This window comes from Cricetulus griseus, chromosome 8, assembly GCF_003668045.3.
Source record: "Cricetulus griseus strain 17A/GY chromosome 8, alternate assembly CriGri-PICRH-1.0, whole genome shotgun sequence".
NCBI lineage: Eukaryota > Metazoa > Chordata > Mammalia > Rodentia > Cricetidae > Cricetulus > Cricetulus griseus.
Window position 1 is genome coordinate 19,535,740 of NC_048601.1, and position 27,928 is coordinate 19,563,667.

General features: G+C 43.9%; 1 protein-coding gene across 1 annotated transcript in view; it reads left to right on the forward strand.

The window, feature by feature from the left end:
• The first annotated feature begins 2,050 nt into the window (after window positions 1-2,050).
• The window catches only part of Dyrk4 (dual specificity tyrosine phosphorylation regulated kinase 4), a 40,694-nt gene continuing 14,816 nt past the window's right edge, over window positions 2,051-27,928 (forward strand). The window contains exons 1-9 of the mRNA XM_027428216.2: window positions 2,051-2,088; window positions 5,798-5,891; window positions 18,381-18,475; window positions 19,199-19,295; window positions 20,839-20,977; window positions 22,824-22,987; window positions 25,465-25,601; window positions 25,899-26,039; window positions 27,623-27,761. Coding sequence (XP_027284017.1) covers window positions 2,051-2,088; window positions 5,798-5,891; window positions 18,381-18,475; window positions 19,199-19,295; window positions 20,839-20,977; window positions 22,824-22,987; window positions 25,465-25,601; window positions 25,899-26,039; window positions 27,623-27,761 — 1,044 coding nt within the window. The remainder of the gene's footprint in view (window positions 2,089-5,797; window positions 5,892-18,380; window positions 18,476-19,198; window positions 19,296-20,838; window positions 20,978-22,823; window positions 22,988-25,464; window positions 25,602-25,898; window positions 26,040-27,622; window positions 27,762-27,928) is intronic.

A 27,928-nucleotide genomic window follows, 5' to 3' on the forward strand; every position in this document is an offset into this window, starting at 1 on the left:
ACCTTAAATGCTCTCCCCTAATAATGAGATTGATGACTAACTTATATGCCATCCTAGAGACTTCATCCAGCAGCTGATGGAAGTAGAAGCAGATACCTACAGCTAAACACTAAACTGAACCGGAATCCAGTTGCAGAGAAGGAGTAGTAATGGGCAAAGGGGTCAAGACCGGGCTGGTGAAACCCACAGAAACAGCTGACCTGAACAGTTCTTGGCCCCCAGACTGATCACTGGGAAACCAGCATGGAACTGATCCAGACCCCATTAATGTGGGTGTCAGTGAAGAGGCCCCAGAAATCTATGGGGCCTCTTGTAGTAGATCAGAACTTATCCCTAGCATAGGAATGGACTTTGGGAGCCCATGTCACATAGAGGGATACTCCCTCAGCCTAGACTACGGGGGAGGGTCTAGGCCCTATCCCAAAGGATATTAAAGGCTCCGAAGACACCCCCCATGGAATACCTCACTCTCCCTGGGGAGCAGAAAGGGTATGGGATAGGTAGGGTGTTAGTGGGGGCAGGGGAGGAGGAGAGGGGGAGGGAACTGGAATTGACATGTAAAAACAGTCTTGTTTCTAATTTAAATTAAAAAAAAAAAAACAAAATGGAGAAAAAAAAGTTCCCTCGGGCAGGAGAGATGGCTCAGTGCATAAGAGCACTTGTTGCTCTTGCAGAGGACCCAGATTTGATATCCAGTGCCTTAAAACTACCTGTAACTCCAGTTCCAGCAGATGTAACTCTTCTGGATTCCATAGACACCTGCATTCCAGTGGTGCACATATATACATACATACATACATACATACATACATACATACATACACTCAGACACAAAATCTCCCTCAAGGTGTGCTAAAACTTGCCTAGCTACAAGCATTAATAACCGTCAATTGCCAGCCTCATACCTTTTTCTCACCCAATTTTACCCACCCCAATCATCATACCCTGAAAACATTCTCCTCCTTTGGCTCATGTGGCATCTCCCTGCCCACTACAGCTTTCTGGTCTTGTGTTACCTACACCCACTTGCCACAGCATCATGTCTGTGCTTTAGACAGACGACGTCTGGCTTGTCACAGAACCTATTAGTGCTGAATAAAATGTCATAGTGTCTGTATGCCACTATGCTGTATGCAACTATGCTAAGTTTATTTCCTTGCTATTGTGAAAAGAACAGTAATGAGCGCACCTTTCAGTCAGTTACTGGCACCACCAACAGGTGCCCAAGTGCAGTTCTAAACCATTCCACCAACAGGGTTTCTCAAAGCTGCTCTTCCACCTGCCACTGACCTGTGGTCTCTCCTCTGTTCTTCCCTTGCTCATCCGTCCTGTTACTGACACAGCATCCGCAGTGGATGTGGTGTCTGCAGAGGCAGGTGCATGTCTTCCGGTTCAAGGACAGCCTGGTCTACATAGTGAGTTCCAGGCCGACCAGGGCTGCATAGTGACACCGTGTCAAAAAATAAATCAGCATCAACAGCTCCCTGCTCACAGTCCACACAAACTTACCAAAGTCTGTCCTGCACAAGCTGCTGCGGATACTCGTTTGGTAAGTGGCTAAGGACCTGAAGACTAAAAACTCAACTCCGTTTGAAAAAGTGAGCCCCCCTCCTTGCACCAGAGTCCTTCAGGACAAGCCAGTGTCACTTAAAATTCCATATGGTGCTTTCTGAAAAGTGGTGCAGACAAAATGCTCCCGCGACGTGTACATCTCATATGAAATTCTACATACTGTTTCTGAAGGGGCTTGGAAATTTTCCAGTCTGGTCTGTCCAACCAACTTTTATCTCAGGGTCCTGGAATTTCTTTCATATCTTGGCTGATCCATTAATTGGGAAGAGAAAAAATGAGATGGGGGAGAGATGTATTCTTTTGGCTGAGGTGAAAGATAGTTTGGGCCTGGACAGGAGGAGTAAGCCTATTCAGCTCAGAGTCACAAAAAGGGCCTGAGCCGTTTCTACAGCAACGGAAGGAGGGTGTGGCCCTCCCTGTGCAGGGCTGCTGGCTCACCCTAAGACTCTGCAGAGGTCCCTTGTCTGTGACAGCCCCAATGCAGCTCCTCCCACTTCCTGCCCTCATCCGGACAGAGTAAGCTCCGGGGAGAAGAGGCTTGCGATGGGCGCAAACCCTGAGCCAGCTGGGGCCGGGTCCTCATGGGGCAAGTGGAAAGGGAGAAGGGAAGTAAGAGCGAGGGCTGGGACGGGTGCGCGGAGAGGAGTTTCAGGCCTGCCAGCTGCACGCTCCGGAGCATCCTGACTCTCCTACTAATGGAACATTGTGTTAGGGACTCCAGCGGAGTGCCGGAAGGGAGGCAGCAGGGCCTGACTCCCGCAGCTTGGGGCATGAAACCGTTCGTTTCCACATTGTCATTGTCCCTGCATGTGGGTGTCTTCATCACACACACAAACACACACACACACACACACAGCTCAGCCCTTTACACAAGTGTGTCCCAAGGAGTAAATGGATCACATGCCCAATGGTACTTGCTTGCTCGGCAGGAAGATCCCCAACGTTGGCAATATGGTTTGTTTGAGATGTAGTGGACACACAACTCTTGAGCATTTAGTGTCTGAAATGTCCAAGCTACTTGGGGCTTAGGAAACTTTCAGACATGTTTTTAAAATTACCACCTTGCACGACCTTAACTTTGGATGGAAGCATCTCATGAGATTGTCCTTTGTCTTGCTTGAGAGGTGAGATGGGGGTGGTTGGAATTCTAAATCTTCAAACATGGCCGTCCCATGCCTGTAATGTCAATGTCAAGAGGCAGAGAAGCAGGGAAGGAGTGTTAAGTTTGAGGCCAGCATGGTTCACATGGCAACAAAGCAAGTGTCGGGCCAGCTGGGCTACAGAGTGCGATTCAGGGTCAGGCCTTACTGGTCCTGGGACTTAATCCTTCTCTATTTCAGTCTTTACCCAGATGAAGATGGGGATTGAAGGCCTATCTGGCAGTACGCCAACCACTCCTCTGACTTTACCCTCTTGGACTCCATATTGTCTACACCTAAACTAAAATGAGTGCTTCTCAAATATGGGGGATCCAGGGCACTGAATTGTGGTTTTAGCTGACTCTAGCCCCCATGTAAGTTTGATGTGACCAGCTGAAAAGGAGAGAAGGCTAGTGTAGACTGTACTCACCAAGTCCCCAGGACCATCAAGGGACACAACAGGCATACTGCCTGGCCTAGCAATGATAAGAACATAAGATTCTTGGAAACAGTAGCTACTTTAGGAGAAAATAGAGTAAAATAACCACAGTGTCATCTTAAGCTGCCATGCCTGTGGCTTGCTCTATCGTGGAAGAAGTTTGGGCAAAACCCCACAGGCTGCATTGGGTGGATTACACTGAGGGGAGAAAAATGAGATTTTTAATGCTCTGAACACTCAAGAATTCTTGGACAGAAAGGAGGATAGATTTGTTCTTTGTACTTTTGTGAGGATAGCAAAGAGATGTGGTGTAATATCAATTGCCCACCCCACTAATATTTAACAATCACCTACCATATGTAAATTAACATCTCAGTATGTTAAAACTTCACTGTTTCAGGAACACTCTAAAGGGAGACTAAAGGTCCCTGCACTACATGAGGGCATGGAAGAAAAGGTTTCCCCAAACCTCCAGCTCTTAGAATTAAGTCACTGGGCCATGAAGAATTCAAAAACTCCTGTAGAGAGCTGAGGGGTTGAATTTACTTTGTCAGGGTATCATTTAAATAATTAAATAACCATGTCCCTTTTTGAAGAAATATAAGGAGAGTTACCCTAACCCTATTCTACCCCCATATCTGCTTCAAGGACAACCCCAAGGTCATAAAGGTCAAGCCACTGTCAACTGCAGTAGAAATCATGAAATCACAGCAAGTGACCTCAAGACACATTTTCCCTTTGGACATTAGTGTCCTTTAAACACAGAGGCATATGTTTAAAATTCCACACAATAGGATTTTAGTGACAGTAATACTGTCACCTCTGTGGCTCCCACATTCCAAACTTCCTGAGAACAAGAAATCCATTTGCCTGGCCCATCTGTTCAGAGAGTACTCCACACACTGCTGACATTATTGGTTCTCCTCTCCCAAATCATGAGTTTGCCTTAGCGGCAGAGACCATGGCTAGCTTATTGACAGAACTGCCTGAATATGTGTCTACAAAATATAGAATAAAGAAGGGAACTGATCATTAGCAGAGAAGCAGCTTAGTTTTTTCTGACTTTCGAATAGGTTTTTATTATTATCATGTGTACGTGTGTGTGTGTGTGTGTGTGTGTGTGTGTGTGTGTGTGTGTGTGTCCTGTAGCTAGAAATAATGACATGATCCTGTTGTCCCAGCTGATTGAGAGACTGAAGGGGATCATTTGAGTATGGGCTACCTGTGCTATGTGATGAACCCCTAACATTTTTTTCTGAAAGGGGGCACTGCTTTGTAGTTAAGGCTGACCTTCAACTTGCTATCTTTGTACCACAGCCTCCCAAGTGCTGGGACAACAGGCATGTGTATAACTATGCTCAGCAAAGAGATGAAAATATTTTTACCTTAAAGATATTTTTTAACCTTAAAAAATTCTGCTCAATTCTCTAACTTTCCTCCTAGGAGGGAGGTTTTTGTTGTTTGTTTGTTTGTTGTGTTTTATTTCTTTTAACACTTCTCTCCTTCTAGATTCTTTTAGATGTCTGCATAGAGATGTTAGCCTCAAGCTTTTTATTAGATAAATATAGGATCCTATTACACACTGTTCCACTGGTTTTCTCAAGTTGTCATGGGTATTGTAAGGCCCAGCTCATTTTAAAACTAACTATCATATTCCATGACATATTTTCAAATTCCCATTGCATGTGGAAAGGTAAAATCCTGTCTTTAAATATTTAATTACTCCATAAATGTAAGTGTGACTTGTCTTAAATTCTATGAATAGACGAAAAATCATGGTGCTGCCATCATTGATTGGTTATAATGTCTGATAAAGCTAACAACTCTAATGACTTTACACTGATCTCCGCTCTGGCCCCAATTCTTGTATTTTTCAAATTCCCTGTGCTCTTTTCAGAGCTGGAAGCTATAAAGGGACTTCATGGGACACAGCAGAATTTCAACAGTACTCCACGACTAAAAAGAACTAAAAATGTCCCTAAGACTTGCCCCCCTTTATATGCCATGGGTTTTTCTAGATTCCACAGCCATATGCAAGTTTTTTTTTTCTCATCTTGCACAAATTATTCATTGAGTTGGGCTTTGAATAAGGAAGGCACAAAAAAATGGTGACAGGACATCAGCTCTCCCTTTCCTCTTTGTAGACATTAAATCACGCAAGTAGCCTGCTGTATGCTTGATGGTTCCATAGCATGGGGTGGGGTAGGGGGAAGCATACTGTGTGTGCTAAGAGGATGAGTTTGGCTTTGCAGTTAGCTGGGGAAATGCACTCAGGACCAGCCATTGTAACTGTTGCCACCTAACTTTGCCTTCCTGCTCCTAGGCTCCTGCCTCTCCCTCTACACTCCTGTCTTTCTCAAGCCCAGGAAGGAATGTAAGAAGAGCAGAATTGTCCTTGCTGCAGTCTGGTCCCTGCTTTTCCCTAAGCTTTTCTGCTTTTGTTCACCTCCCAAAATGTAGGCCTTTATTTGTATTTTATCCCTTTGGCCACCTTGTTATTGTATTATCAACACTTCTGCCACCATCATCATCATACCATCACCACCACCAACTTTGAGATTTCCTTCCTCATATCTCTCATTGCAGTATTATAGGCAAATGCCTTGATGCCCAGAGCCAACTCTACTTTTTGCTGTCTCTCCTGCAGGACTCCGATGGATGCTAACAAGACAAGGAAACGCAGTTTGGCAACCTTCCCGACTCTGAAAGCAAGGAAGAAGCAAAGTTTCACCTCTCTGAGGGTAAGCATCATTAGGACCCACGTGAAGAGCAGGGACATAGCCAGGAAGATGTGGAGAGCCTAGGGCTGCGGGGGCGTCTCCCACCCAAGCACCTCAAGGATAGTGCTTAGATGAGGGTATTCCGGACCCAGACAGCCAGTGGAGTCAGTGCTGACTTTCCGGTGGCTTTGACAAAGTAGTTGAAAAAAGCAACTTGAAAGAGAAAGGGTTTGTTTTGGCTCAGAGTTAGAAGGTACTGTGCAGTGTGATGGAGAGAGCGTGGCGACAGGAGCTTGGGGTGCCTGTTCACATTGCATCCGAAGTCAGAAAGCAGACAGATGAGTGGGTGTCCGGCTTGATCCCTCTTCTCTAGTCAGTCCAGGCAGCTGCCCACATCCAGAGTGGGTCTTTCCCCTGGAAGCTCTCTGGAAGCATCCCTTGCCCAGGCCTATGCAGAGATTTGTCTCCTGAGTGGTTCTTAATCCCATCTAGTTGACAGAATTATCCATCATGGTAGACTCGAAGGGAAAAGCAGCCAGACTTGTGAGGCCTCCATCCAACAGGTGACTTGCGTTAGAGAAGCGGCTGGGCCAATGCCTTGTCCACAGTGCCGCTTCTCCCTTCGGTCTACCGGGGACTACCTCAGAACATTCCATCATAGTTCACAATAAGTATTCAAGATTATTTCAAGGAAATATGTTCTTTTTACTAACGAAGACATAATTTAGTTTTTACTCAGCCATAATACCAAATAAAAGGCAAGCACCGAAGTTGGGCCAGGATGTAGTAACCATGTTTACTGTCTACAAATCAAGTAAAGGGGAGGGTTTTTTTTCCACTCTAGTATAATTGTACAATTTAGTGTGTTCAAAATATTATATTGCTTGGGACCTTTCCTCAGAACTGGTAGTTCGAGGGCTTTCTCAACTACATTGTGAATTCTAAACCAACCTGAGAGACATGAAATCTTGGCTCAAAGAAAAAAAAAAAAAAGGACAGTTACCACAAGAAACATTTGAAATAATAAAAGCAGCAATTTTCTTCGTGCTGTATTCTGTAGTAACTCCCAACAGGTAGAAGGAGATTGGGGAAGACACCTGACACTAAATTGTGTGCATTGATGTGTATACACAGAAACAGACACAGACACGGGCACAGGCAGACACAAGTGCTCGAGCGCGCGTGCGCACGAACACACACACACACACACACACACACACACACACACACACACGTGCGCAAACAAAACCCCTGGAGATGAATTATCATCTGAGTGCATCCTCTGCCTTTAGTATGTGTCAAAAATAAATACTTAAACATATGAACAATTATGTGTAATTTTCATAATATCTAATGTGCATTACAAAAATGACAACAATGCTCACATATTAGCTGTTGGGCCGTGTTTGGGGATGAGCACCATACTTCATGCATTTTAGGAAGCACTCTACCACTGAGTTACAGCCCAATCCTAAATAGTTTAAACCTGAATTTTGGTACCTTTCAGTCAAAGAAGGTCTTAAAAACATTACTCTTCAGGGCCAGAAAAATGGCTCAGCAGTTTTCTAGCTGAGGACCTAAATCCATGCATCCATGTCTAGCAGCTCACAACTGCCTGCAGCATCAACTCCAGGGCATCCACACATACGCACAGAGAGATACACATATGATAAAGCAACAAAAAACAAACAACAAACAGATAGCTGGAGAGATGACTCAGTGGTCAAAAGAACACACAGCCCTTCAGGAGGACTTGGGTTCAGTTCCCAGAGCCATGTCAAGTGGTTCACAACTGCCTATAATCATAGTTCCAAGAGGATCTGACACCTCCAACCCTCACAGGCACCTGTACATGGACATCCTCTACACCCCTATAGATATAGTCAAAATAAAAATGAACCTTTAAAGAACAATTGGAAATGTGATATTAAAAAAAAAATGTCTCCAACTGGTAGGTGGAGAGATGACTCAGCAATTAAGAGCACTGGCTGCTTTTCTAGAGTACTTGGGTTCAATTCCCAGCACCCACACAGCAGCTCATATTGTCTGTAACTCTAGCTCAGGGGGACTAGCATTCCAGGAACCCCTCTTCTGGCTTCCAAGGTTGCATGTATGTGGTGCACAGAAATACATGCAGGCAAAACACCCATAAAAGTAAAATAAAATAATAAGGCCAGGTGGTGGTGGTACATGGCTTTAATCCCAGCACTCAGGAAGCAGAGACAGGCCTGTGAGTCCAAGGCCAGCCTAGTCTACAGAGTGAATTCTAGGATAGCCAGGGTGGTTTACACAGAGAAACCCTGTTTTGAAAAACTAAATAATAATACTTATTGTTATTATTATTTTTTAAATACTTTGATTGGGTTGAGAGGGTATTTTCTAAAATTGACTGGGATTGATGGCACATGCCTGTGATCTCAACACTCTGGAGGCTAGGTTAAGAGTAAAGCCTCAATTTTTCTGTCAACCTGGACTACATAGTGGGTTCCAGGCCAGCATAGGCTAAAGAATAAGACTCCCTCCAAAACAAACAGACAACAAAAGCCACAGACAGAAAAAAAACAAAACAGACCAACAAGTCCTTAATATTTTAAAACCCAAGACACTTCCATGGGAGACCCCAAGGTCAGATCAAAGCTAATGGGGAGAGTGGAAGCTAAACTCAGCTGACAAAGGGCCTTCACTTTGTGCCCATAAGATTTGACTGGGATTTCCAACCTTTGCAATAGCAAATGTTTGGCTTAGTGTTTTTCTTTAGGTCCTTCTGGTGTGGGGTGCTGATGAGACCAAACAGATCATGCAATCAACTTTGGATGCATAGCTAGAACTACCTGGGGAAGTTTTTTAGGCCACTGAAGGTTATAGACATCATAGATGATTTGTAAAAAAGTTCTTTCTGGCATATGTAGATGACTTGGCACTCACTGCTCTTGTACAGAACCAAAGTTCACCTGTCTGTAACTCTCCAGCTCTAGGAGACCTGGCCTGGCACCTCTGCCCTCTCTCAGTGCAGGCATGCAGTGTACACACACACACACACACACACACACACACACACACACACACACTAAGTCTTTAAATAAAAATAAAGAGTGCATTTCTATTAGGTAGACACAAATACCCATTTAAATGCCAGGTATTGTGGCTCACACCTGTAATTCTAACACTTGGTAAGTGGAGACAAGAGGATCAGGAATTCAAGGTCAGCCTCAGCTACAGAGCGAGTTTGAAGTCATCCTGGGCTGCGTGAAACCCTGCTTCAAAACCAACAAACAAGCAAATAGATAAATACATATGACCTGCAAAATGAGATCATTAATTGTTTCTTGTAATATTGGACTCACATTAACTGTGATGCTGACAATGACGGTATTAATGAGTGATATGAATTAATTAAATATTAACGAGACTATGAAATCTCTGGCTGGCAGATCCTGGACATATGCTCCTGATATCTGCCCTCTCTTGTTTAAGAGAAAGCAGTTCCTCTTGAGAGACAGGAACAGATTCTTTTTTTTTTTTTTTAAAGATTTAATTTATTTATTATGTATACAGTATTCTGTCTGCCTGTATGCCTGCAGGCCAGAAGAGGGCGCCAGATCTCATTACAAATGGTTGTGAGCCACCATGTGGTTGCTGGGATTTGAACTCAGGACCTCTGGAAGAGCAGCCAGTGCTCTTAACCTCTGAGCCATCTCTTTAGCTCAGGAATGGATTCTTACACAGTGGAAGGAAGTACCCAAGACCATCCATTTTTGTTTCATGTCTGTGTCTCATCAGCATCCCTCATCCAAAAAGCCCAAGGGGGAAAAACACTAAGCCAACATTTTGCTATTGCAAAGGGTTAAAAATCCTAGTCAAAACTGAATGGCACCAAAAGCAAGGCCCCACTTGTCAATCGACTTTAGCTTTGTTTCGTGGCACACTGGTATCTAGGGTGTTCCATTTATAGTTTAAATGCAAACAAAGGTTCAGGGGAAGAGCTTGTTACAATCACAGAACATTTACAGTAACAGCATCTGCTAGTGTTGTAGGTGGTGAAAACCCAGCACAGTCTTCCACAAAATGCACATCTGGAGGAGACTTGGCATCCTGAAAGAGACCTTACATCTTGTTTTTCCATTCTCCCCCAGGGCCCAGCTCTTCCTCCTGATACCTACATGGTGAGTACCAGTTCCTCTGCCTTCATTACCGCAGCTGCCCTACTTTGGAGAGAGGGGAACAAAGGTTTGAGATTTACCATCACGTGCTGTGAGAAGGATGTTAACACAAACAGGCATAAGAGAGAGTGTCTCTCTGAGTGCTGAAATTCAGCAGAGCAAGCACAGGCTTCAGAAGACAGCATCTCTAAGCTGTGAAACAGCACGTTCCACAGGGAGGAAGGAGATGTTAGAAATGCAATGTGGCTTTAGCTTCTCTTATTTTCACTTTACATCTGTGTTGAGATAATCTCCATCAGTTCACAGAGGAGGAAACTGAGACCCAAAGAGATTAAACAAGGTATCTAAAGCCAGCCTGCTATTAAAAGCTGAGATTGGCACTCTGGATTTATGATTTTTAAAAAAACATATATTCATTATAATGTATATGAAGATCTATTCTAAAAAGAATACTAGATTACCTAGTATCTAGTACATGTATCTAGCACAGTGTAAAAGTCACCTCAGTGTCTCTTCCCATTTCATTTGGTCCCATTCATTGCCGCCCTCTGCAACCATCATTCCCTTGGGTTTTGCATCTGTTATCCAGTTGCTGTCCTGTGTGCATGCTCATGTGTGTGTCTGGTCACAGATGTGGTAGTGTTTCTAGACCATTTATCCAGGGATGGGCGTCCCGGGTGATGAGATTTGAAGACTCTGAACTTAAGCAGATACTGCAAAATCTCCCAACCCTGGTATCAGTGCGCAGCGCCCTGGGGCAGTACGTGTTTCATCTCCTCACCAATTTGATCCGTTTCTACCCTGTGGGCGCTTCATCTGCTGACTTTGTAGCTAAGTGGCATTTTGGTTGTCTTTAACTTGCACTTGATGATTGTATTAGAACTTCCTCTCGTCTGTTCATTGGCCGTTTGTGTCATTTCCTCAAAAATGTCTACTCGTGTCTCTAGTCCTTAGAAGTTCTTTCCGTGATGTCACCATTTCTGTATTGAGTAAGGCATATTTTATATGTTTATCTCCTAGACTTTTGCCGGTTGTGAACAGCCTCTCCAAGGTTGTTTGCTTGAATGTTTTCATGTACTTAATAGTCATACAGCAGTTTTGGATCTATAAAAAAGTGGAGGACAAATTTCCCCATCACCCATCAAGGTCTTCCTATTATTGGCATCTGTGGTAGTGTGTAGCTGTTACGATTGATAATGCAATACTGGTATGTTATTATCAACTGAAGGCCATAGTTTATATGTGTTTGCCCTTTATGTTGTGCAAAAAATTGCAATGCATAATGTCATGTATTTATGATCACAATGTCACAAAGGACAATGTCACTGGCCTAAAAAACAAACAAAAACAAACAAACAAAAAAAACAAAAACCCATTCTTCACCTATCCATCCATATCTTCTCCTGACACCCCTACCCACAACTTTTTCTTAGATCAATTGTTTTACCTTTTTCAGAATATCATAGAGTTAGTTAGGATCACACAACATGTTGCCTCTTCAAATGGCTTCCTTCCAGTTAGCAGTACAAGTGCTTGATATAATTTCTCTTTATTAATAACTAATACAGCATTATGTTAATGCAACAGCTTGACTATTCCAATTAAAGGACATGTTGACTGCTTTTTAGTTTTTAGCAGTTGTGATTAATAGTGCTGTGGAACATTCATGTGCAAGTTTTAGTGTGGGCAGAATTTTTCAATTCATTTGGACAACTACCAAGAGCAGGGCTGCTGGATTGTAGGTTAAGGTTACAGTTAGCTGTTTTCAAAAGAAGCCAGACGGTCCCCCAAAAGAAGCATTTTGCCTTCCCAGCATTAGTGAATGAGAATTCCTGTGGTTGTCACCTCATTTTTGGCATTTGGTATTGTCAATGTTTGGGACTTTACTCACAAAAAAAAAGTGTATAGTTCTAACACATTTACATTTATAATTGGCTAATGATTTATGATGTCAAACATCTTTACTTATATTTATTTAATATCTGTATTTTTTGATTTTTGAGACAGACTTCAAAGTCCACATACTCCTATTATTTAGTCTATGATTCCTTAAATGTATTACATTTTATTTATTTAATTGTACATGCACACACACAGAAGTGTGTGCATGTGTGTTGGGGATGAGTGTAAGTTTGTCACAGCATATGTGTTAAGAGTGGGGGGACAATTTCTAGAAGTCAGTTTTCTCCATCCACCGTGTGGGTCCTAGGGTTCAAACTCAGGTCTTCAGGCTTAGCAGAAGGTACGTTTACCCACTGAGCCATAGTGTCAGCCCTATGTCATGCATGAATCCTTAAATGACCAGTCACTGATGGATTCTTTCAGAAAACATTCTACCAGAGCCACAGCATAATCCTCGGTGCTCTGGGACAAAATGATGCATTTCTGGCCAGATTGCACTGTAGAGCTGGGCATGAACATGCAAATAGGCGTGCACAGCAGGATACAGTAAAGGCTCTCATTGAGGAAGGTGTGATAAGGGCTCTCACTGAAGTTTTACTTCAAGTTTCCCTGGCAGTTCAGAGAACGTCATCTTAAGCTACTGTCCAGAACATTCCATCATATTTCACTAATGTACCGAGCAGTCATAACATCATCGCAAGGTATAGAAATAGGGATCATTTATTATATTTTCTCCTGTGTGTTATTGCTGCCTGGAGTTGTCCAAGGAGGCTGCATGGGTAGTGGAGGGGAGCATTTAAGGGAGAAGTAACATAAGCAAGGTCATAGCATAAACACAAATGAGCAGAACACGGTATTGGAAATCATCTCCTTTAACACTTCTGTGGTACACATATCTCTATGTTATGGAAACCTAGAGTTTCATGTGACAATTATTAGATAATTGATTTCTGCCACCATACCCAGGTAGCATCCGAATAAAAATATGAAATTTACTTAAAGATTTATTTTTTATTTTGTGTGTATAAATGTTTGCTTGTAGGCATGTCTGCGTACCGTGTATGTGTCTGGTGCCCCATGAGGCCAGAAAAGTTACTTAATTTTCTAGAACCAGAAGATTGTAAGATGCCATGTGGGTCCTGAGAATGAAACCCAGGTCCTTTAAAAGTGCTTTTACCTGCTTCAACCTCCTTAGCTTATTTTACTTAGGAGTTTTGGAGAAGCATTTCATAGTTCTTTGTCCTTCAGTTTTGTAGAAGACCACAAAGTGGTCAGAAGAGGCAGTAGCATGACTCAGTAAAAAGGCACTTGCGGGCATAGGTTCCAGATTCAAGTTTGCAACTATTGGCGGGGGTGGACAACTCATTAGACTAACCTTTGGTTTCTCTTTATCTATGTGTCAAATGAGGTCATTCTATGACATATTCTATAAGACTATCCCCAGCATCACGATTATCCAAGATCCATTAATGAAGCATAAGATGTGTCCCCTGATGTCAGGCACTGAGAAGTAGGAGATGACTCCAAGTGTCTGGGCTTCCAGGCTGAGGTTTCTGCCCTTCTCTCAAGTCTTTCCAGGTCCCCTGGGAGGACATTGCATCCATGACATGGGGAGCTGTTTTTCCTATGTGAATGGTCACGTTCATTCCACTAATGGCGTCATTCCACTAATGGGTCTCCAGAGTCTCTCCTTGCCTATGGGAGGACCCAGGAGGCCGTTCCTTCCTGCTTATGCATCCTGGGCTGCCTCATGCACAGCAAAACGCCTTTCAGTGAAGACTCTCAGCTAAAAGTGGCAGTCAGATATAAACTTTAGTTAGGAATTGCAGCTAGCAATGTAGCTTAGTCCCTCAGCTGGGCTGCAGGATCAAGGCGCCTTCTCCTTTCCTAGCTCTTTGTCTGGCTTGGATGGGCCTAACCATCCATTTAAATTGTATTCAGTATCAAATCCCTGATGAGTTTTCTTCTCTGTCATCATCACACTCCCTCCTTACATCGAGCATTTGTTTTGAACTCGAGTTGTTGTTGTTGTTGTCCCACCCCCACCCCACCCCCCTCTGGGAGAAGATTATGGAGTCTGCAGGGAGGAAGCTGTGAGCTGAAAGCAGAGAACTTGAACTTCAGCCTGCCAGGCTCATCCAAGCTCTAGGGATTTTTTTTTTTTTTTTTTTTTTTTTTTTTTTTTTTTTTGAGTGAGTGAGACAAACAGGAGGAGGAACCAGTTGAGAAAACAGAGAAGTAGCCTGTGAGGAATGACAGAGGCAGAGTTGTTTGATGGTGTACCTCTGAACAAGCTAGGTGGCCTAGAGACAGGGGACCGGGGGAACTGATGCCCAGCGCCTAGAGCCCAGATGCCTTCTTCAAAGCCTTGACGTCACAGATGAGGACATCCAAGGCTCAGTCCAAGGTAATAAGACCAGGAGATGCATCTTGGGATCTTGTTATGGGGAAGAGAGCCATTGTCCTTTAGCGCTCAGAGTGATGGCATTGGACATAGGTTCCCCTGTGGCCCTTGTAGACTGCACAGAGCTTTTCGTCTGAGGTGGGGGAGGGTGCTCACGCTCACTTGGGACCCGGTGGGATGAGAATGCAAACCAGAGGCAGAGAAGACAGAAGGTCACTGGTAGGGAACCCTGGAGTGGTACCTATGATTTCATCCTTCTATGCTGTGGTTCTGGGGATTCCATTCTTCTTTATCCCTCCTACATTCTGATAAGTAGGTCACATGATCAGATCAATGTGACTCACAGGAAGGAAAGCCTTCATGTTTGGGCTTTCCAGGGTTTGGTTCCCTAACATAGACCACTTTTATCTAGTTCCCCCAGCCCCTAAACTACATTCAGAAGAGGTTCATTTATTGGGAACAAAGCAGTGAGGGGCCAAAAGACAATACCTGAAAGTAGTACACCTCCTAAAAGGAAAATTCTATTTTCCATTGTGGATGTGGGAAGGCACAGCCACTTCCTCTTGTCCCTTGGGATGCTGTGGAGGAATGAGGTGTGAGGAAGTTGCTGGGGAAAAGGTGGTCCTCAAGTCCATCATCTGGTACCACATGTCACTTTTTGAGACTCCCTGACACCCCCCCCCCCGTGTGTGTGTGTGTGTGTGTGTGTGTGTGTGTGTGTGTGTGTGTGCAGGCGCTGAGACACAGAAGCCACCATTTGGGAGGAGTGTCTTCATCAAACCCAGGATGGCTCTAACCTTCGCTATGAGCTGCATTTTCTCTGTATCCTGGGTTGCTATATAAAGACAGGCTGTATATGGCAGGCTTGGAAGCTTTGCTGTATTTAGATCAGTATGGGCTCATGAATACTTATTTTTTTTCCTTTCATTGTTACAGAATATAAATTATCTCTGGCATTTCTTTACTTTCTATGTCTACAAGTTATTTTCTGCCCTGGTCCTAGAATCTGCCATTTGTCCATGGACCCCTGGTTCTTCTTACTGGAGAATGGTATGAGATACCAGTATGTGGGTTCTAGGAATGTTTATTTCTACTGGGGTGCTATTTCTCTTAAGTTCTCCCAGGGACAGAGGGTGTGTGTGTGTGTTTGTGTGTGTGTGTGTGTGTGTGTACATATGTATGTGCATATACCTGTGTCTGTGTGTATGCTACTCTATGTATATACACCGATAGAGAAGGATTTCTGTGTAACCATTTGGAGGTATATTAAATTAAACATGAGTTCTTCTGTATCCAGTCCCAGTGAATTATAACGTGATGGTGATGGGCCCTCATTGATGTGTAAATTTTCACCCTAAAGATGAGAACCCTGCCATCTTCCTTCCAGGCACTGTATTCAGCTCCATTGTATGTGTCCGGCAAACTCTGGTTGTTGTCTCCCAGATGTTTTGTTTTGTTTTGCTCTTTTCTCAGGTTAAACATTATGATCCTTTAAGTTTTGTGGCCACAGCACCTTGTCCACCACCCATCAGATCTTCCTTCACGGCTTTTCCTGTTTCAGGGGAAATGAGCAAGATCGCCCCATGTTCTTCACCCCTAAAGACAAGGAACTCCGGTTAACAGTCTCAGGATGTGCAAGGCCCAGGCCTCAGTGTGTTCCATGGGTCACTCTACTCCTCACACCAGCCCTCTGAGGGGTTTACTGATAGCATCCCCACATTACATGAGGGACGACTGATAACCGTCCATGTTCAGTGGTTAGTGGAGTTATTGGATTAAAAGCTGTCACCAGGTATGCTGGTGTGTAAGATGAGTTTTCTGGCCTGGCTAGGCCCCGCCACCACTTGAGCCCAAAATGATCACACAGACATTGTATTAATTATGAAACTGTTGGCCACTGGCTGTGGCTTCTTATTGGCTAGCTCTGTCTAAATTATTAACCTATTTCTAATAATCTAAGTATTTCCATGTGGTCTTCTCCTACCGGAGAAAGGGTCGGAACCTGTTACTAGTCTCGCGTCCTACACAGTGACCTACTGTGCTTACATTTCCCAGAATCCTCCACCTCTCCTAGTCCCACCTAACCTGCTTCCCTATTGGCCAACAGTGCTTTATTCATCAACCAATAAAACAGACACATACACAGAAGAACCTTCCCTATCACTGGTTCCTAGTGAACCAATGATATCACTTCCCTTCCCTAGAACGGCTGTAATCCTAGCACTAAAAAAAAAAAAAAAAAAAAAAAAAGAAAAAAGGAGAGGGGAGGGGGGATTTTCATGCCTTCATGCTCACGGGCATTATTTTATTCCACATCACTGCTAAAGAGGTCTATCTGAAGTATCACTCTGTACATGTGGTATAAACTGCCAGTGCTTCACATTTGCCCATAGGAAAAAGGCCAAGTTTCTTTGCTTAGCTTTCAGTGCATTCCAAAATCAGGCCCAGGCTGCAGGTTACCCAGCATAGGCAGTGGAGCCCCCGCTGTGTGGCAGATACTACTCTTGTTCCAGACCATACTTTCTTCCTTCCTCCCAACCCTCTCTGCTCCCCAGACTTGTAGCTCTCCCGACACTGATGCCTCCCTTGGTGAAAGCACGTACTGCCCAGACCCCTTGTCCGTTAGTCTGAGTTACATATTGTTAGTATAATTCTCACTGATCTGTCAGCCTCTCCATTACTTTCTCAAGATGAGCTTATTTATATTAATGGTCATTTATGGGTTTCAATCCCTAGAAACACATTTAATACGATATTTTTTTTTGAGTTTTAAAATTCATTTGAAGTATTTCTCCAGACACTAGGGCCCATTCCATGGGCATGAAATTCCTGAATTTAGCATACATTAGCAAATTAAAAACGGTGTCTGAGACCATAGCGGTTTTCCGTATATACTCCTTTCCTTCAGCCCTCTTTCAAAGTCTAGGAGGTCACATCTGACCATTGAAACTGTCCTGTTGTACAGTCCCCATCTGTACAGCTCTGAGGAGGGTTTAGCTAGAGGATAATAAAGGCATGTTTTGTACCCAATTGCCAAATTTTACAGAGATGGTTCTGTCTCTACTATTTTTTTAACTTAAATTTTAATCCTCTCCCTAATAATAACTACAAAATTCAGGTCCATTGTTCTGTAGTAGCTTCCCAAGTGATCGTGGGATGAGCGTACAGCCATTGGATCACTGTTTATCTGTGTTTGGCACACAGAGATGCCTCTTAACCTCCGTGGTGAGCTTTCTCAACCTTGGTACACATTATTCAAGGATTTAATTTCTCTCTCCTACCCCTTTCTAGACATGAAATCTCTTCTAATAAGATCACTGGCATTAAGGCTGATCATCTAGATTCTGGAAGGTTCCACTGAGGTACCTTTCAGCACATCGATGGTAAAGACAGTTCTGAGCTATAAGCATTTTATCATCTAATGAGCAAGAACACCTTGGATTTTATTTCTTCCAGTGTTTAGAGATTCTGATGTTTTGTTGGTGAAAAGGTTATACTGACTACTTTGTTTTTAAGCTAAGAATTCACTTTATAGTCAGGCTGTTCTGGAACTCACAACCCTCCATCTCAGGTATTCCACTGCTGGAACTACAAGCAGGTGTCACCCCACTTGGCTTTACACTGTTTCCTTTTTTTTTTTTCAAGTGTGATAATCATAGGATAAGTCAGGCCATGCTTACCACTTTTGGAAACAGCATTTGTTTGGATAGCCATTCATTCATGTATTCATTGGATAACAATTCATTCATGCATTCATTGGATAACAATTCATTCAGGCAGACATTCTGGATAACAATTCATTCAGGCAGTCATTGGATAACAATTCATTCAGGCAGACATTCTGGATAACAATTCATTCAGGCAGTCATTGGATAACAATTCATTCATGAATTCATTGAGTACTTTTAGCTTCTCTTGACTTTTCCTAACTTTAAAGTTAGGAGAGTTGGTTTTGAGGGCACTTTATCATATTGAAAAAAATGTGCAGGTGACTTGGGATGAAAGCATCCAAGTTCTGTTTCAATTCTTTCCCACCTGACCTAGGGTGAGGGTAAGCCTTCGGTTCAAGTCCAGAAGCCATCCTCCAAGATCAAGAAGCCAAGAATGACCCGATGTTCACATAAGGTAGGAAGTGATGGATAGTGACCTTTCTCTAGAAGAGGATGAAGGCAAGTGGATGGTTGGGGTAGAGTTTAACAGGCCATTTTGATTATCAACAATTGTAACCTAAATACAGCTGTGGATTGATAGATGAACTCTCTCGAAATCAATCCATAGACTAATCTGTGGAGGATAATAGGGATCAAATTATAATGTATCCATAAAGAAGATGGAGGTTTGTGTTGCACATACAGCAGGAGAAACTTCTCCAAACTTGGATGGGTTTTCAGAGCAATGCATGAAAGTCAGACAAACACTTACTTTGGGAGACACATCGAGAAACTTAGTATTTCTTAAATGAAAAAAATCCTGGTTGGAGATAGGTCTTTTGGGTCCCAATATTGCAATGGTGAAAATACAGGCCAGCACTTTTGGAATACTTAACATGTATTTCCTCATAAAAGTCTTATGAGATAGGTCCCATTTTGGTCACCATGGAAGCAGTGAAATAAATGAAGCTTAGAAAGTCAGTATGACCTACTGGAGGCTTACAGTTCATAAGTGGTTGAGGGAGGATTCAGACGGCCCAACTGATTTGGTGCTCTGCTCTCTGGACTCCGTTCTTGCTCATGAACCTGGGATAGGTACCATATTATTGTGGAGTTAAGAATAGAATAGATAACCCAGAATTCACTTCCTTTTCTGGGATATCTGTAACCTCTTGGCTTTTTTCTTCTATAGAATGTAAACACCAACATCACTGCACTCCCTGTTGTAGATACAAAGGGGAGAAGGAACACAATTAACTTTCCACACATTAGCAACAAAGTCGTATCAAAGCCATCCATACTGTATCAGGTGAGTAAGATGATGGACATGACCTTGGGCAAGCAGATCTGAGGCCCAAGGTCATTGCAGTACCAGGTCTGGGGAGGTCTGGGTTCTAGACTTCTCACTTGCTATGAAAGAAAACTTGAACAAATGTGCCTTGACTCTATTTTACATATAAAATGGGTTCTCTGTGGCATCATGAGCATTGATCAAGGAAAAGAAAAATGAAGTCCCCGCTGTATAAATATGGTAGAGCCATTCAAAAGATTTTCTCCCAATGTCCTCTACTTAAAAAACGTAACTACGTGTAATGTGTATGGGTGTGTGCTTGTGAACATAGGTGATCAGAGAATCCAGAAGGGCATGTCAGATCCCCTGGAGGTGGGGTCACAGGCAGTTGTGAGTCACCTGATAATGGGTGCTGGCAATAAGACTTGGGTCCTTTGCAAGAGCATTATGCACTCTGAGGCCTGTTTGCCAGTCTCTCCTCTACCTGTCCTGTGTGAGGACCCAGTGAGACACTGTGAGCTAGTGACAAGTTGAACAGAGGCTAGTCTCAGTTGAAGCCTCTGTGTTCTACTAAGTTACTTAGCTTGTTTGGAATTGGTCTGTATTAGTTACTTTTCTCGTCATTGTGACCAAATACCTTCAAGGAAGCAACTCAAGGGGTTTACGTTGGGCTCAGTTAAAGGCAATGAAGTTCTTCATGGTAGGGAAGGCCTTGGCAGAAAGAGCTTGATGTAGCTGCTTACATTGTGTCTGTGGGCAAGAAGCTGAGAAATGGATGCTGGTGATCAGCTCCATTTCTCTTTCTATTCAGTTTGGAGCAACTCAAAACTCTGCATTAATGGTGTTTCCTAATATGTTTTCTGTCCCCAGATAGTAGGTTTCTCTGCTGACTCAGTAAGCCAGATCAAGCAGAACTGAAAAGCTGTAACAACAGGTTTATTTGAGCAAAGCAACTCCTGGACAGGTTCTCCAGTCCCAGAGATCAAAGCGGGAGAAGCTGCATGCCCAAACTAAAGCAGGGAGATTACATAGCTTGTAGGTGAGGGGTGATGATGTGTCTGCTACAAGCTGGGTTTTTGCCCAAGGATGGTCAAAAGCTGACTGCTTGAGGCAGGGACTTGGGCTGCTGACAATAAGAATGCAGAACTCGACTTTTTTGTGTGTGCTTTCCCTTTGTTCTGAGATTCTCTGAGTGGGTGGGGTTTGTAGAGACAGGAATGGGGCTTTTCAGATCTTACAGGGGTGAGCTGCAGGTTCCTATGGAGCACTTCCCACATTCAAGGGGGGCAATGAAAAGTAACCACTTCATGGCTTCCTCAAAAGCAGCAGTAAAAATCGTTGAGTCTCACTCTATAGTTACATGCCACTGCACTGTCAACTGCATAACATAATATAGTGGCTCTTCCAGTGTGAGAGTCACACAATCTCTTAGCCCGTCACTATTTTCTCCAGGGAATGGTAGGAAATGATCTTGACTGGAGGTAGGTCTGTTGGGTCAACTGGATGACCTATGACCTCTAAGAGAATCCAGTCTTTTATTGCAACTTGTTTACCTGGACAGGAAAATCGTATTCACAATCACGTGGCCCCCTCTGAATTCAAGACTTCAGAAATACCTTTCAACTTTAACCCTAAACCCCAAGACACCAAGTCACATGCAGATCTACCAAGGAAGCACAAGGTCCCTCTTACAGCATCAGGTATGACGTGGGGAGGAGCAAGGTAGAGTGGTGGGGGAATAGAGTGGTGGGGGCAGTGTGGTTATGGACGTTTAAAATGTTTAGAGCTGAGCTGAGCTGAGCTAAGCTGCGGAGATCCAAGCTTCCACGTACTGGAGTTACCAGTTATGGCAAAGAACCAAAATGAGCAAAGTTAATCCAATAACCTCTCACAGTGACTGACTGAGCAGAAAGGCTAAGAGGGAGCAAGCAAGAGAGCGAGCGAGAGCCAGCCCTCTATGGTCCGTTGTTCACCATAGAAATTCACTTGATCAAGGTCAGCTGTGTCAGTGTGGACAGAAAAGCGCTGAACTGTCTGTCACAGTCAGGTGCGTCCTCTTCCTCTTGATAAAACCATCTAGACAGGGACGCCTGAGGAAGAGCTCAGTCTGGGCCAGATAGAGGGCTACAAATGGCAGTGCGCATGCACAGGGTGGGGGCAGGGGCGTGTTGCTCTTGGGTTCAACATGGAGGTGCTCAAGAATGCTGCCTGACAGGGGAAGCTAATCCTGGGCTGTAGCTCCAGCAGGAGACCGCCTTGTGTGTGAAGTGCTTTGAGTCAGGAAGGAAGCTGCCCTGTGATGCCTGCCAGGTAAAGCTCCTGTAATTGTGCACGGTGGAGCCGGAAAGAGCAGAAGCCATACTCCTCCCAAGGTCCAGAAACTCGTGGCTTTCTTCTTGAGACTCAAAGCAAGAGAACCCAAGTCTGCTGAGCGTCTTCCGTGTGCCAACATCGTCCAGTCTGCAGCTCTTCCACCACAGAGCCGAGCTGAAATTGGCTGACCTTTAACCATCCCAGGATTGACCCAAAAGGAGACAGCTTCTTTTGTAGACTAGTTCTGCCTTTACAGGGTGTGGTATCTGCTTCCTTGCTGTCTCAAGCCTTGGTTCTGCCTCTGGATGGAGAATAACCCGTTTTAGTCTCTAGGTGACTGTTTTGTCACATGTAGGAAGATAGAGGCCGTGTGCCTCATTTTCCATCTCCCAGTGGTTCCTTCTATAACTCTTCAGCAAACGTCTGTAAAACAACTGGGTGCCTGTCCCCAACCCTCTGTCCTGAGAAACCCCCATATATTAAAGCTGACATCACTGGGGCTGAAGAGATTGCTCTGAGATCTTCCAGAAGACCCAGGTTTGATTCCCAGCATCCACCAACATGACAGTTTACAGCCAGCCATCCTTTACTCCAGAGAATCCGGTGCTCTCTTCTGACCTCTGCAGGCACCTGGCACACATATTAGTGCACAGACATACATGCAAGCAAAATCCACATAAAAGTTTGAAAAATTATTAAAGTTGACGATTACCCACAGTATCCCAACCCTGCCCTAGCACACACACACACACACACACACACACACACTCATACCCTCTGTGATCTGACCATTTAGCACAGACATTCCTCCCTGTGCCCTGACATGCTACCTGGGTTGGCTCAGCACAGATTTGAGTGGGAAACCTGCCAGGACAGTTGCTATAGTAAAGTTGCATTTACACTACCTGTCTGGTTCCAGTAAACATCATCACTTTCAAATCCTCTCTTTGTGTAGTGTGATCCCACAAGAACTTGGGCAAATGGCACCTTAACCTCATACTGTTGTTGCCACAGAATTTGCTCCTGGAGCTTTTCCTCATACTGTGGCACCCCATGGTCTTGGGTTGCTAAATTTTCCTGACATCCATCTGTTTCATTTCCACGGGGTGAGAGGTCCAGTGTGTGGCCCTTAGGAAGCCAGCTTGCTGGGGAAATGTCCCTGAACTGGAAAGAATCTGTGGTGGGGCAGATTCCCACGCGACTCAACTGAGTGACAATGTTTTTGACACACAGAGGCCCTAAAGTTTTTTAAGAATCAGCTGTCCCCATATGAGCAAAGCGAAATCCTGGGCTACTCGGAGCTGTGGTACCTGGGACTTGAAGCGAAGAAGCTAAAGGTGGCTCCTGAAAAGTTCTGCAAGGCAAGCTTTGATGATGAGAATGGTTCCTATGTGAAGGTAAAGGTGCTGGGTTATGAGAGTTTCACCATGGCGGTGGGGAGGGTTTCATTGTATAAAGAGAAAAACAGAGGGAGTGTTTTACTGTCCTTTATACTGATGTACTGGGGGTAGGTTTCCCAAAGGAGTCTAGTGGGTCCTAAAAGAAATGCTATATTTAAAAACAAAACAGGAAAGTATGCGATTTGTTGTACAAAACCCTCTGTTATCAGAATGCCAATGTTCTTTATGAATGCTGGGGCAACAGATTTATATGCTGGGTGAACTACCACGGACTCCTCTGAGTAACTCTGGACCCATTAAGAAAGGAATAAGAGACATCCCCCTTGTGTTTCCTTTTTCATTCTCTTTCATACAAACCCCATTTGTGGACTTTTGGGTATTTTTTAGTATGAGTCGTTTTCCCATCAGGAAGAGAAAACAAAGCTTTTGTTATTGTGGTCTCTGGTGCACAGTACTTCATTTTGTTGCCAACATCTCCTCTTCCTCCTCTCGTATTGCTCCTCTGGGGTCCCTGGGCAATTGCCCCCCCCCACCGCCAGAAGGTGGTGGATCCCAGCTTTTGACAATGTGTGAAGGTGACGCTTCATCCACCAGAATGTGGTTGTCTAGTTTCCTCTTTGGACATCTCATTGTAACTTGGTTTTAGAAGACAGTCCTTGATGGAGTCTTAGAAGCAGTAGGTTTTCCCAGTGGCATGTAGGCCTTGATTCTCAAGCTACTGTGCACACAAATCAGCCATGGATCTTATTAAATCACCAGATTCTTATCCAGCAAGATGTGACAGATAAGGGATTTCACATTTATAAAATCATTCCTGTGATAACCAAGCCACTGACCACACCACACTCAGAAAAACAGGCATGTCGTTTCTACTACACAGACGCCATGAGAGGCCAGGTTCTCAACAGTTTTAAGTCAAGGATCCTTTGGAAGTCTTATATAAGCTATGGGACCTCACCTTTCCCCCACCAAAGCAATCTACACATACACAAAGTTTCAGGAGAGAAAACGGATCATTGGTTACAAATAGTCAATATAAGTTTTCCCCAGACATCATCACCTATTTCTTCCTGGATCTTTCCATCTCCCTCTGAGGGCATTAGCCAGGACCTTCAGTGAATGCACTGGACCTCAGTCAATTTTTTTCTTTTCGTTTTTCGAGACAGGGTCTCAGTCAAATCATAGAGAGTTTTTTTTTTTTTTTTTTTTTTGTGTGTGTGTGTGGTGGTGGTGTAGGGGTGGGTGTGTTTGTTACTGTGTGTTCTCTATAAGCTCCTATCAGCATCTTTATTTCATTTTACACACAAACACATCATGCACACAACCAAACACCCAAATAAACTACACAGCTACAACCTTACATTTACTCTGCCATCATACATTACCTATATACCTATTTATTGCTCACCTGTCACAAGCCTGGGCATCTTCTAGACTCTGCAACTATAAAGAGAGCAATCTATCACACACAGATTTTCTGTGGTTATTCAGGTAACTACAATTAATGTCAAAGTGAACATGTAAGCAAACATGATATAACCAGACCAGTGCCACAAAGAAGATTAAAAGAATGCCAGGGAAAGACAAATACACTCATACACGAGCAAGTCTGCAGATTCTGCCCCATTTCATCACAGGTCTTTACCAGGAGGTGAGCTCTTTGCCATGTTGATGAAATTGTACATGCTCAAATTCATGGTGTTGGTTCCTTCTGTATGAACAGAACTACCACATACGAGTTCAAAAGCACATGGTGAAATCTACACAAACACTCATCCTTTGTCCTCCCAGACTCTCGAGTCTGACACTATTAATTGGAGATTCACACAGCTAGAGGATGTCAGACACCGTGTCAGTCCAAATCCCTTGCCTGACGCTATAGATCAGAGTGAACACAAGGGGACGTCTAAAGACAACATCCAGCTCGTCTTCAACCACCAGCTTCACATGGCTCTGATTGAATGCCTGCTCCCTGCTTTCCTACTGAATGACGATTCTCTCTCTTTGAAGATGTTTTTATTCTTAGCCAAGAAAGGCCCAAGTTTCATACTACTTTCTCAGGATAGGATTAAATCTAGATAAATGGAGGAGGACATGTCTGGCCAAGAAATGGCAAAGCAGACACCAAGCTTACTCTTTTGGACTGAATGCAAAGCAAGGGCCACAGTGGAGTTAATCTTTTTCTGCTGCAGGCCCTAATCATACAGAAACACAAGTTCCCCCAAAGAGCATCCCATGTTCTTTACACTGTTAGACATGAATTAAACCTTGTGGGAAATTTCCTGGTACCACATGTGTGATCTGGGGTCCAAACAACCTAATCATTTATGAGGAGATAAGTTGAGAGCAGAAATTCAGAACCATCTCCTTCCCAAGAGTGAGTTAGATCTGGGTAGAGGAATCCAGAGGCCTTGGGATGAGGAGAATCCAAGAGTCCATGGATCTGCCCCTCACTGCTGGCCTGACTTCTGCAGGTCCTGCATGACCACATTGCCTATCGATATGAGCTTCTGGAGATGATCGGGAAAGGGTCCTTTGGACAGGTGGCCAAATGTTTGGATCACAAAAACAATGAGTTGGTGGCCTTGAAAATCATCAGGAACAAAAAGAGGTGTGGCGTGATGGGTAACATAGGAAGTAGAAACTGGACTGTGTGGCTCTCGGTGCTTCCAAAAGCCAATTCTCTCCTCCACGGCTCTTCTCAGTTCTCTTTGGCTTTCCTTGTTTCTCTCTGTGTCTGACGCCCTGAAGGGGCAAGAAGACGCAAAATGGAGTTTTGGATGCATTCTGACAACCTAGACATTCCTGGGGTCATTGGGAGGGATCCAGGACTGTCTGCAATATTGTGACCTGAGTGTGTTTTCTGTCCTCATTGCCCACCATCCTGGCCACTCCCCAATCACCCCAGATTTCATCATCAGGCTCTGGTGGAGCTGAAGATCCTGGAAGCCCTCAGAAAGAAGGACAAAGACAACAGCCACAATGTGGTCCACATGAAGGACTACTTCTACTTCCGGAATCACCTCTGTATCACCTTTGAACTCCTGGGGTCAGATGCCTTTTCTTTCATTCATTTCATTATGAATGGTTGAATAAGTGACAGAAGAGAAACCAGGGTCAGAACACTAGGTTTTTCTGAATGTGGTACTTAATGGCATAATAGCAGACATAATAGCCCCTCAGATAGAAAGGAGTTTGATAGGGAAAGCTGACATCTCACCCCATGCCTCAGTGAAGGCTGTCACCCACTTGCATCCATACTTATGCTGGGCTTCCCAGATGCTGAGTATTGGAGTAGGTGACACAGCACAGCCCTGGCTCTCAAGATCAAAACTGAAACATACCAAAAAGGACATATCTTTGCTTTCATGTACCCATCTCCTGGTTTTCCAATTCTCTGGTGCAGAGATTAGGACACAGACCCACAGGCAACTGGCTACTTAGAGTGAGCAAAGGATTTCGATTTTGAGTAAAGACAAGAACAGATTTTTTTTTAAAAAAATAAGCAAACAGGACCCTGATTTATGTAGATTGGCAGCAAATGGCTGGGTATGGATCTGAAAAGATGTGCTTCCTGGGAGGGTGCATGTTTACTTGATTATATTTCTCACAGCAAAGACTGATGCATTTCAAGTCAAAGCAGAAGCCCAGAATGGATTTATCAAAGGAAAATGATGAAAGGTGGCTCTCAGTAGCCAGATGTTCCTGGGTCATTGATTTAGTCACTTGATGCTTCCATGATACCGCCATGGAATCTGTTGCACTTCAACAAGAGAGTGGACATTCTGTTCACCGTCTCTGGTGATTGCAAAATGTAGTCTACTCTGCAGTAGGCACAAGTGAATTATCGTCCCTGCCTCTTTTAGCCATTTAACACGGTGCCCAGATAGGATGTCACTGTATTTAAAAAAGGCATGAGAAACCCAGCTCCGTTGGGGAGTTGCTCAGGGTCAAAGGTCAGGGTGTCTAGAATCAGCTCTCCTATCTGTATTGTACCTCCAAGAATGAATGACTTCCTAAATGCTGCTGCAGCAAGATACTGTCAGGAATGAAAGAGGGGAAGGAAGTGGCCAGGTGTTGACACATGCTCTTTCCTTCCTGTCCTCATCTTGAGGTCTGCACAGAAGACAAAAGCCATCAGTGCACAATGTATGTTTCTTTAAAAAACAAAAAAATGCTTGCATTCATTTTGAAGAGTTGCAAGTCAGCAGATTTCATACAATGCAGCATAGCTTTGTGGAATGTTGCAGACTTCCACTACTATAGAAAAGTGAGGATGGTATGGGAAGAGTCAGCCTTTATTCTAGCAAAGCCACGGTTAAGGGGCCAAGTAGCCACATTTGGTAGAATGGGGGCTCCCTGGTTTACCTGAGCTTCCATTGGCCCATTCTCATTTCCCATACATGTCATGACACTGAAGTAAGTACTTGGCAAGTCTATAGACTGGGGCAGACGTGGCTGCTTTGTCGATGGCTCCCTGGGTTTTATTCAAGAGCTGGAGGAACTATAGTTATGCATCCTTGCCTCCTGGTTTATGATTGGTTTGATATTAGAAGGAACCATGTGGCACGGGTTATACATGTGTGTCCAAGCTGACAGCCATTTACCTCACTCCCCCCCTCTTTTTCCCAGAATCAACCTGTACGAGTTGATGAAGAGCAATAGCTTTCAAGGCTTCAGCCTATCCCTAGTTCGGCGCTTCACCTTTTCTGTTTTGAAGTGCTTGCAAATGCTTTATGTAGAGAAAATCATTCACTGTGATCTCAAGCCGGTGAGTACAAACTCTGTGTAGCTGATGGGGCTGGCTGCCATCACTGGTGTCCAGGGAGGAAGATAGACAGTGTTTATTTATAGATAGAGATGCAGTGAAGACTAAGACATAAAGACTGGAGAGAGGAAGAGGGAGGCGATATATTGAGATATCTAAGAATAAGGTGG